The sequence below is a fragment of the Bos javanicus genome, chromosome X (genome assembly GCF_032452875.1).
Source record: "Bos javanicus breed banteng chromosome X, ARS-OSU_banteng_1.0, whole genome shotgun sequence".
Classification (NCBI taxonomy): domain Eukaryota; kingdom Metazoa; phylum Chordata; class Mammalia; order Artiodactyla; family Bovidae; genus Bos; species Bos javanicus.
Window position 1 is genome coordinate 60,961,679 of NC_083897.1, and position 12,219 is coordinate 60,973,897.

The 12,219-nt window shown below is 40.9% G+C and overlaps 1 protein-coding gene across 14 annotated transcripts in view; it reads right to left on the reverse strand.

The window, feature by feature from the left end:
- CHRDL1 (chordin like 1) overlaps positions 1–12,219 on the reverse strand; it is a 135,033-nt gene that overhangs the window by 48,308 nt on the left and 74,506 nt on the right. For 4 of the 14 annotated variants that reach the window (XM_061409474.1, XM_061409471.1, XM_061409467.1 and 1 more), the window contains 2 exons: positions 924–1,069; positions 3–99 (listed from right to left, as the gene is read on the reverse strand). The exons of 3 other annotated variants lie outside the window; for them this stretch is intronic. In XM_061409474.1, the coding sequence (XP_061265458.1) occupies positions 3–99; positions 924–1,069 (243 nt within the window). The remainder of the gene's footprint in view (positions 1–2; positions 100–923; positions 1,070–12,219) is intronic. 7 more of the 14 variants (XM_061409473.1, XM_061409470.1, XM_061409466.1 and 4 more) reach the window with 3 other exon arrangements.

The window sequence follows — 12,219 nt, forward strand, 5'->3', positions numbered from 1 at the left end:
ACCTCTGCACACCCGGCAGCAGGAATCTGGAACAGAGACTGGGAAAGCACAGGTTAACTTGGGGCAAGTCTTGAGACCACAGTACACATTGCCCTCCTGCTGGGGAGAAACGAAATTAAGGTCAGAAGGAGCTGAAGTTCATGTAAAGGCTTTAGCTCAGTACCTGGGATGAGTAGGGGTTCAAACATAATACATCCTTTCCCCCTGCTCTTCTGCAGTCAGTCCTAGGCACTTCTTAAATTTTATGATGCGTTTATTTTTTTTTTTCCACTTATTATTTCTCCATGCCAGAGACTGAGTCACAGAAGAGATGGTAATCCTCATCAGGCACCCTGGTCTAAGATAGAACAAAGTATCGGGTTCTATCTATTACATTCTCTGGGCCGCACAATTAGATGGTGATGTAATCAGTATACCTTATTCATGAAGTATACAATTCTTTTGACAAGTAATGTCACAGGAATCATTATGATCAAGCATTTTTCGAGATGTTTTTCTTTGCAGGGCAAAGAACTATCTCGTTAACAGAATATGTCAGAGATGGGAACCAAGAGACACCACATTTTCTTGTGAATTGGACTGATACTGCTAGATGGTGCCAGTGGTTTTTCCACCCATAGCATTTCCAAGGCATCAAATAACTGAGTTCTTCAGATGAAAGCACTTGTGGTATAATGATTGTGAAGAGAAGTACAGATCAAGATCATCAGCTCATCTTTGTCCTAAAGTTTTAAGACAAGGATATGGCTGGGTCCAACCTTTTCAACAGAGATTATCAGGGTTGATGAAGATCAGGGAGGCTTACGATTTAGATGTGCTTCATCCTCTTTCAATCAAGTACCCTACAGTGTAGGCTCAAACTAAAGGTACGTGTATGGAAGAGCTCTTATGTGGGTAGAGGACATTGAAATACAGGGTCTTACCGAGCAGCTGCACTGGGTGCACTGGTTGGGCTGCCGGTTCTGAAAGAGCCCTTCAGCCATGAACAGCTCACCGTGTTGGTAAGTGGTCCCGTTGTATTCACATGACTTGCTGGTCATTTTATTGTTCGCTGGGGGTAAGGAGTCTTCTGGGACAGGGTGGAAAAAAACCACACCAAGTATTGGCATCATTGCAAAGAATTTCACAAATTCCCAAACAAACAGCAGGTGGGGCTGTACAACACAGAGGGAGTTAAAAATAGCCCCTGATTCAGGGGCTAATGACTTCGATAATATTAAAGCAGCCAGACAGGAATAACAACTAACATGACCAACCATCCAACCCTTCACTTGTTGGGCATTTATTGAGCACCTACTATGTGGGCTTCCCTGGTGGCTCAGAGGTTAAAGCGTCTGCATCCAATGCAGAAGACCCGGGTTCAATCCTTGGGTTGGGAAGATCCCCTGGAGAAGGAAATGGTAACCCACTCCAGTATTCTTGCCTGGAGAATCCCATGGATGAAGAAGCCTCGTTGGCTACAGTCCATGGGGTTGCAAAAGAGTCGGACACGACTGAGCAACTTCACTATATACCAGGCACTGTGATAGGCACTAGGCAGAGATTAGTGAAGAAAGACAAGGCTCCTGCCATGATAGAGCTACCAGTCTTAGACAAAGAAGGTATTAACTTGTCTCGAGGGAGGGAGTCTTTTCAGATGAGGAACCACCTATTATAACTACCCTAGTAATTTTACCGTCTCCCATGTTTTATTACACGTGGCGTGTGCTTGTTCCAGCCTCTGGAGTCTGCTTGTTTTCAATCCCTCCACTAAGATGGTCCCCTTCCTTCTCCTCTTTTCCATCTACTGAAGTCCTGTCTGATTTTCAAGGACCAGCAAAAGTTACCTATTATTGAACAAGTGCCCAGATTAAACTAATCATCATTGTACAGATTAACAATAGATACAAGCAGAGCTGTGGGATAGTGGGGGAAGAGAAATAAGGAGAGTGGTGTGTTTCCTGACAAGGAAGCTTAGAGAGTTAGACCATTCTGGGACCCTCCTACACTGTTGGTGGGAATGTAAATTGGTACGCCCACTATGGAGAACAGTATGGAGGTTCCTTAAAAACTAAAAATAGAGTTGTCATATGATCCAGCAATCCCACTCCTGGGCATATATCCAGAGAAAACTATAATTCAAAAAGAACATTGTACTCCAATATTCATAGCAGCACTATTTACAATAGCCAAGACATGCAGGTAACATAAATGTCCATCAACATAAATAAGATAAATAAGATGTGGTACTGAGTAAGCCAAAAAGTTCATTTGGGTTAAAGTAAAAATAAAAGACACATTTTTCATTTTTACTAAGAACTTCATTGAACAAAGTATTCACTAACCTAAAGAACTTTTTGGCCAATGCAATATGCAATGGAATACTACTAATCTATAATAAAAGAAAGAAATATAGCCATTTGCAGCAACATAGGTGGGCCTAGAAATTATACTAAGTGAAGTAAGTCAGGAAGAGAAAAGCAAACACTGTATGCTATCACTTATATGTGAAATCTAAAAAAATAATATAAATGAATTTATATTAAAACAGAAACAGACTCACAGAAATAGAAAATGAACTTATAGTTATCAAAGAGAAATGGGAGAGGCAGAAAGGGATAAATTAGGAGTATGGGATTACTAGGTACCAACTAATATACATCAAGGCTGTATACTGTCACCCTACTTATTTAACTTATATGCAGAGTACATCATGAGAAATGCTGGGCTGGAAGAAGCACAAGCTGGAATCAAGATTGCCAGGAGAAATATCAATAACCTCAGATATGCAGATGATACCACCCTTATGGCAGAAAGTGAAGAGGAACTAAAAAGCCTCTTGATGAAAGTGAAAGTGGAGAGTGAAAAAGTTGGCTTAAAGCTCAACATTCAGAAAACTAAGATCATGGCATCTGGTCCCATCACTTCATGGGAAATAGATGGGTAAACAGTGGAAACAGTGTCAGACTTTATTTTTGGGGGCTCCAAAATCACTGCAGATGGTGACTGCAGCCATGAAATTAAAAGACGCTTACTCCTTGGAAGAAAAGTTATGACCAACCTAGATAGCATATTCAAAAGCAGAGACGTTACTTTGCCAACAAAGGTCCGTTTAGTCAAGGCTATGGTTTTTCCAGTGGTCATGTATGGATGTGAGAGTTGGACTATGAAGAAAGCTGAGCGCCGAAGAATTGATGCTTTTGAACTGTGGTGTTGGAGAAGACTCTTGAGAGTCCCTTGGACTGCAAGGAGATCCAACCAGTCCATTCTGAAGGAGATCAGCCCTGGGATTTCTTTGGAAGGAATGATGCTAAAGCTGAAACTCCGGTACTTTGGCTACCTCATGTGAACAGTTGATTCATTGGAAAAGACTCTGATGCTGGGAGGGATTGGGGGCAGGAGGAGAAGGGGATGACAGAGGATGAGATGGCTGGATGGAATCACTGACTCGATGGACGTGAGTCTGAGTGAACTCCAGGAGTTGGTGATGGACAGGGAGGCCTGGCGTGCTGTGATTCATGGGATCGCAAAGAGTCAGACACAACTGAGTGACTGAACTGAACTGAATATACATAAAGTAAATAAGCAACAAGGATTTACTATATAATACAAGGAACTGTGTTCAATGTCTTATAATAACCTATAGTGGAAAATAACCTGAAAAATGTATGTATAACTGAATCAATTTTCTGTATACCTGAAAAAAAACACAATATGGTAAATTATAATTCCATAAAAATGTTTTTTTAAGAGACCATCCTTTCTTTCCCATTACTCAAAACTATAATGAAAATGAGTCCATTTTATGGGGGGGGGTGGTAAATGATACTCAATATTAAAAAAAAATTGTTCTCAGAATGTAGTTAAAAATTATAAGGACTAATAATAATATCCATCATCATCATAAAATAAGAGTTAACATTTATTGAGCCCCAAATAATATGCTAGGCTTTACATCATTGGTTATTACTAAGAACATTCTGATGTAGATATTAAAGTATGCCCATTTTGCTGATGAGGAAACTAAGGCTTAAGAAATTAATTGACTCCCAAGGTCACACAACTTGTTAATGGTAGCACCAGGACCTGACTGATTCAAGAATCTTACCTCCTAGGATGCCAATCACTTCAAACCTGTCACAAGGAAAGGACCATTTAATTTAAAACTCAAACCACAGAACATGAAAGCTGTGTTGTCCCTGTAGAATGTATGGCCTCAAATACCCAGAAAATATCACACTTTCTTTGGCTTCAGTGATTAGATTAACTAACTCAATTCTATACTTTGCTATATAAGTTGATCTAACTTCAATTTCTGAGTAAATCTCTCCTTTGTTGTTAAGTACTTATTAAAGACCCCTTACAGGATACAAAGAAAGTTCCTTCATTTTGTTTTAAAAGAAAAAGTTTTAAATCTGAGCGAGAGTCTAACTCATACCTTTTGGCCTGGGCTGACTCCCTATTCCTGCCCAAAGTACACACATAACCAGACAGCTGCAGCTGGCATACATGAGTGAAACCCAATGGAGAGAGTACAGAAGCAGGCCATTTGCCCCCTGGGCCCTAATAATAGCAAATCTCTGTATTTTGTGGTGAAGGAAAACTAGGGTGACCTATAAAATAATATTCGCCATGACTTACAGAAGCTGGTGAGTATTTGGAATATTGAATGGAAAAAAAAAAAAGTTTGGGATTTTTTTTTGCCTCAAAAGAATGTGGACTGAGTTCTGAACTGTGTCTTCCACCGAGGGATCAATGAGGAGGCAACTGTGTAGGGTGAGGTTTTCCAGCGAGCCTTGACCTTGAGAGTCTTTCTTGTAACCGTCTTCAGAGAAATCCCGCATGGAGTCTATTAATCTACTCAACAGGAGATGGGGAGAAAGCAAAAATGAGGAGGACAAAATAGAATCAAAGACAAAGAAACCAATTGTGGTGATGCTTAATGCTAGTTTTACACAATAAATTTATCTTAACAACTTCTCGTTTATTATGATTTCATTCTTCTAATATCCCTAACAGAATGGGGGAGTGAGAATTATGAAAATGAGGCTACTGATACTTCAAAAGATTTGGTCCATGTCACACTGCTATTAATAGAAGAGTCAACAAGGAAATATAGTTTTCGTGCCTTGATTTGTGCTCTTTTCACACCATGTGTGTTAAAACTGGGGAGCAGAAAGGAAATGAAATCAGTCCCTGGAAGAGATATCTGCACTTTCAGGTTTATTGCCACATTCTCCATAATAGCCAAGATAGGGAGACAGCCTAAGTGGTGTCCATCCTATAGCCCATATCCTTGGATGAAAGGATAATGAAATTGTAGTGCATATATATGTGTCTGTGTGTGCTAAGTCACTTCAGTCATGTCCAACTCTGTACGACCCTATGCATTGTAGCTAACTAGGCTCTTCTGTCCATGGGATTCTCCAGGCAAGAATACTGGAGTACGTTGCCATTTCCTATATACATATATTTATTTCCTATATATATATATATATATCTTGTATATATACACACATATATATATTTCTTATATATATACACACATTTCCTATACATGTATATATATATAGATATACATACACACACAACAGAATATTATTCAGCCTTAAAAAGGAGATCCTGCCATTTGCAACAACATGGTTGAACCTGGAGGACATCCTACTAAGTAAGCCAGTTACAGAAAGAAAAAAATGACATAATCTCACTTATATGTGAAATCTTAGAAATAAATAGAAGTAGAGATTAGAATGGTGGTTACCAGGGGCAGGGAGGTGTGAGAAATGGGGAGATACTGGTCACAGGGTACAAAATTGCAGGTATGTAGGATGAGTAAGTTCAGACATCTAAAGTTCAGCATGTTGGCTATAATTAATAATACTGTATTGTATTTTGCTAAGAAAGTAGATTTCAGATGCTCTCATCAAAAAATAAATGAGATGATGTTCATTAGCTTAACTGTGGTAACCATTTCAACATGTCTATCAGATCAGCATGCTGTAACCTTAAAATACATTTGATTTTTACTAAAGGAATTTTTTAAAATCTAGGGGGTGGCAGGATCACTGAGTCATAACCCAGTCTTGGGCATCCACTTCCCATAACCTTGCACAAGTCACATTACCTCTTTGGGCCTCAGCTTTTCTATCTAAGAATATGGAACTCAGATCTCTCCTGGCATCTCTGAAGGCCAACACAGCATGCAAGGAACTGCAGAGGCAAGAACAACCACCTTGGACTGTACATTCTACCTTTTTAGATTTTCCAAGGTGGTTGGGCTTCTACCCAGCTATCCTTAGAAGGCATCCTGTGTTCCTGGCCAAAAACTGGCAGAAAATTAGTCTGAAGAAAGACTGGCTTCAGGGCCCCTCAGGGGAATGCTCCAACAGAAGTGACCAGGCTCCACGGCTTCTAGCTTCCCATTTCCAGTTAAATTGCACACAGCACTCTGGGGAGGAGTGGAAGGATACTGCCAGGTATACAGACAAGCATTCAGCCATCAGATTACAGTTGTGTTGCAAAAAGAAACTTCCTTCTCCCCTGGTGAGGGATGATCTATGTAAGTAGAACTCTGACTTCTGGGGTGCTCTGAAAACATCCCCTTATACTCAATGTTTCTAACCACCTTTTCTTTCACTGATGCCTAAAATGCCATCATTAGAAGTCCATCCTTTTGGATTAAGTGACTGTCTATTGCCATGTGTGCGTGCTAAGTCACTTCAGTCACATCCAACTCTTTGCAACCCCAAGGACTGTAGCCAGCGAGGCTCCTATTTCCATGGTATTTTCCAGTCAAGAATACTGGATTGGGTTGCCATGACCTCATCCAGGGGATCTTCCTGACCCAGGAATCGAACTCACATCTCTTATGTCTCCTGCACTGGCAGACAGGTTCTTTACCACTAGCGCCACCTGGGAAGCCCTGTCTATTGACAATCAGGTATTATAATCCCAAAACTTCTCTGTGAGGATACACATTGTCAGTAATATCTTAGTGTGAATAACCTGATGACATGTTTTTTCCCCCTTCAGAGTGACTGGTAATTTTTACCAAGAAGTCTGTGGTCCTTTCCCATGTCCTCTGGTACACCATTCTCTCCCCTCCTGGCACTGCCCCTCTTCCTATCCTCTGAAACCCAAAGTCTTCATGCTGGTGGCTCTCTTCTCCACTCTCCCCACCATCAAATTTCTACTTCCTTAGCAGGCCAGTTCTTGGCTAGTCAGAAAGGCCTCTTGTAAGTCAGGAGATAAATCAGCTCTCAGTGTTTATGAAATAAATGCAAACCTCTTCAGAGCTCCCAGCCGTGATCACTAATCTCCTCGACTCTGAGCCCTCCCCCTTTTTGTCATTGCTATTGTTACTCTGGTTCCTATTTTATTTTTGATGGCTGATCCTGAAGACAGTGTTTCTAATCTGGTTCTGTCTCATTCTAGTGATGTAGTTCCAGCACATCCACAGGCCATTTTGGAGGTGGTGGTGGAGCAGGGAATATGGAGATGAAGGTAAAGGGCTTGAAATGTTATGTTCCCTTTAATTCCCTTGAGACACAGGCACACATACACATAAACACACATACACAATGGAATTCTATTCAGCCATAAAAAAGAATGAAATCTTGCCATTTGCAACAATATAAATGGACCTTGAGGACATTATGCTAAATGAAATAAACCAGACAGAGAAAGACAAATACCATATGATCTCATTTATACATGGAATCTAAAAAATAAACCCCAAGCCTGTAGATACAGAGAACAGATTGGTGGTTGCCAAAGGCAGGGGGTTAGGGGAGTGGGTGAAATGGGTAAAGGAGGTTCAGAGGACTTATAAAATAAAAAATTTATGGGGATGGGATGTACATCATGGTGACTATAGTTAATAAGAGTGTATTACTTTGTCAACAAAGGTCTGTCTAGTCAAGGCTATGGTTTTCCAGTGGTCATGTATGGATATGAGAGTTGGACTATAAAGAAAGCTGAGCACCGAAGAATTGATGCTTTTGAACTGTGGCGTTGGAGAAGACTCTTGAGAGTCCCTTGGACTGCAAGGAGATCCAACCAGTCCATCCTAAAGGATATCAGTCCTGGGTATTCATTGGAAGGACTGATGTTGAAGCTGAAACTCCAGTACTTTGGCCACCTGATGTGAAGAACTGACTCATTTGAAAAGACCCTGATGCTGGGAAAGATTGAGGGCAGGAGGAGAAGGGGATGACAGAGGATGAGATGGTTGGATGGCATCACTGACTCAATGGACATGGGTTTGTGTGGACTCCCGGAGTTGGTGATGGACAGGGAGGCCTGGCATGCTGTGGTTCATGAGGTCACAAAGAGTCGGACACGACTGAGCAACTGAACTGAACTGAACTGTATATTTTAAGGTTGCTAAGAGAATAAATCTTAAAAGTCCTCAACATAAGAAAAAAATTTGTATATATAAATTTTTAAATATATAGATGTTAACTAAACTTACTGAGTTGGTCATTTTTGAAATATAAACAGATGTTGAATCATTATTTTGCACACCTGAAACAAATATGTCACACATTAACTGAAAGAAAACTACACTAAATTATCAGATTTGCGAAAATTCAAAAGTTTGATTAATAAACTCTCTCAATAAAGCTGTGGAAAATTTATACAAATACTATGGAGGCTATTTAGCAATATCATTCAGTTTTAAAATATATGTATTTTTCACCAAGCAATCCTACTTTTAAGAATTCACACTACAGATATACTCCATGTGTGAAAAATCTAAGTTATTCATTGTACCATCATTTGTGATGGCAAAAGATTGGAAACAACTTCTGTGTCCATCAGTAGATATCTGGTTAAATACATGATGGCTGATTAATGCAATGAAAAAGTATGCAGCTGTATAAAAAATGAGTAAGCTTTCTATGTACTAATACAAAAAATAGATTATTTAATGAAAAAAACTGCAAAGTGAAAAATGATTCAGATAATACACTGTGTTTTTTGTAACAAGAATATATTTTTGGAAGAGTTTATACTCACATTCATAAAGAAAATCAGGAAGGATACATAGGAAAATACTAAAAGTTATAAGGGGGTGCTACATTTTGAGGGGAAGGGTAAGAATTGGATGGATTGTGGGACAGGAGTGAATTAGACATCTTATTGCATACTTTTACACATACCTCTATGAACATAAGGACCTCCCTGGTAGCTCAGCTGGTAAAGAATCTGCCTGCAATGCAGGAGATCCTGGTTCGAATCCTGGGTTGGGAAGGTCCCCTGGAGAAGGGATAGGCTACCCACTTCAGTAGTTGGCTTGGGCTTCCCTGGTGGCTCAGATGGTAAAGAACCTGCCTGCAATGGGGGAGACTTGGGTTTGATCCCTGGGTTGGGAAGATCCCCTGGAGGAGGGCATGGCAGCCCATTCCAGTATTCCTGGTTGGAAAATCCCCATGGACAGAGGAGCCTGGTAGGCTATAGTCCATGGGGTTACAAAGAGTCAGACACAACTGAGCGACTAAGCACAGCACAACTATGAACATAAATACATATGATCATATATACACATATATATACATATATACACATATATATATACATCATATATACATATATACACATAAGCATTTACATTCTTAAATGATACAAATGTATTTTGCATTGAAAAACTAAATTTGAAGAGTTTATACTTAAAAAAAATTATAATTCAAGGCCAGGGGCTAGACTTGATGACTATTTTGGGTCCCTTCCAATGTAGAGAACAAATGGATGGATATCAGGAGTGTAAGTAAGAAGGGAGGTGGGATGAATTGGGAGATTGGGATTGACATATATATGTCACGATGTACAAAACAGGTAACTGATGAGAACCTGCTGTACAGCACAGGGAACTCTACTCAATGCCCTGTGGCGACCTAAATGGGAAAGAAATTCAAAAAGAGGGGATATATGCATACACAGACTTCTTCCATGGCTCAGTGTGAAAGAATTCGCCTGAAATGCAGGAGACGCAGGAGATGCAGGTTCGATTCCTGGGTCGAGAAAATCCCCTGGAGGAGGGCATGGTATTCCACTTCAGTATTCTTGCTGGAGGATCCAATGGACAGAGGAGACTGGCAGGCTACAGTCTTTTGGGTCGAAAAGAGTCAGACACAACTGAAGCAACTTAGTCCTCACGCACTAATGCATATGCACACATGTGGCTGATTCACTTTGCTGTACAGTACAAACTAGCTGTAAAGCAACTATACTCCAGTAAAATTTTTTTTAAAAAATAAATAAAAGCAAGAGATCATATGGAAAAAATTAAAAATAAGAAGCAACCATAGAAAATCAGTCCTACAGACCTGGTCATAGAAACCCAACTCAATTCCTACTACTGGGACAGACCTTAGCTAGAACTCCATGTTCCCAGTGTGACTACAATGAGATGGCTGTCTCCTACGGACACTATTTATCCCCTTTGGGGAGAGTGGGGGGCTATTACATTGCTTTCTGAAACAGATAGTTTTAAATAAGGGTGCTGATGGGAAATCTCCTGTGCTCCTCCATGGAGCACCACTGTAGTGGAAGGAAGAACAGCCGGGCCCTCATCCTGATTAGGCTAGGTCAGAGCCTACAGCAGGGATGTGACTCATCTTGCACAAGTAATACATCCCAAACAGTGGGTGTCTATAGCTCCCTTCTAAAAAGGAACTTGCTCACCCTCTGGGGCCATGGGCATGCAGGTGAGTTTTTCCTTGGGAGGCTCACTGAAATCAAAGGTATTGCTTCAAACAGGTCCATCAGCTAAAGCCTACCATTTAGATTTCTTCCTTTCAGCGCTCCAAACATTATGACTTCTTTTGCCCTGGGCTGCTCAAAGTGTCGACTTATCTAGACCTGTTTTCCTTAGGCAGAGGACTATGATTTTAAGATCTTTCCCAAAATCTCCTCCTCCATAAAAACTTAACTGTTCTGTGTCCTATCACATTGAGGCCTTGCTGGGGGTGGGAGAAGTTTAGCACTTATTGACTAATTCATACCATAGTGCCCATGGAAGACAACATTGGAAAATAGGAAGTAGGTTCTTTTTTTTTTTTTTGGCCCTGTGGCATACGAGATGTTAGTTGCCCCACCAGGGATAGAACCCATACTCGCTGCAGTGGAAGCAGAGAGTCTTAACTGGACTGCCAGGGAAATCCTGAAAATAGGTTCTTTTTCTAGATAATTAAATTATACCTTGGGCCTTTGCTGCTTTATTTATAATGAGGCTATAGAGGACAGGGCAAGTAGTGTGAAACATTCCAGAATTTAAGGCTCAATGTGGGGGCAATCACTGAAAACACAGCCTCTGAGAGCTGTCCAGTGTCCAAACTGCTCAAATTCCACCTCCACTACTGCTGCTGCTGCTGCGTCGCCTCAGTCGTGTCCAACTCTGTGCGACCCCATAGAGGGCAGCCCGCCAGGCTCCCCGGTCCCTGGGATTCTCCAGGCAAGAACACTGGAGTGGGTTGCCATTTCCTTCTCCAGTGTATGAAAGTGGAAAGTGAAAGTGAAAGTGAAGTCGCTCAGTCGTGTCCGACTCTTAGTGACCCCATGGACTGCAGCCCACCAGGCTCCTCCATCCATGGGATTTTCCAGGCAAGAGTACTGGAGTGGGGTGCCATTGCCTTCTCCACCTCCACTACTAGTTACCACTTAATAGCTGAGCAAATAATTTAACATTCTTGAGCCTCAGTTCACCCATCTATAAAATGGGGCTGATAATACCCATCTCATAGGTTGTTGTAAAGATGAAATGAGGTAAGACACATAATGTGCTCAGCATAGTACCAGGTGCATACAGGTGCTCATTGAATGCTGTTATTGTTATATTACTATTATCTGTAATGATAGGGTTTCTGGAAGGCAGAAAGCAGGTCGGTAATGGAAACAATCTGGGGCTGCCTAGTCCTTACAGTGCCTGTTATAGACTGAATGTTTGTGTCCTTTTCACCAAATCCCTATGTTGGAAACCTAATCCCCAATGTGAGGTGAGGTCTGTGGGAGTTGGGGCCTTCATGAATGGGATTGTGCCCTTATAAGAGACAATGGGAAGATGATCTCTGCTTTCAGCTATGAGAACACAGGATGAAGATGACTATCTCTGAACCACGAAGTGATCTCTCAACAGGTTTGCTGGCACCTTGACTTTCCAGCCCCTTGAACTGTGAGAAATAAATGTTTGTTGTTTAAGCCATTAGTCTTTGATATTTTTATTACAGCAGCCCAAACTAA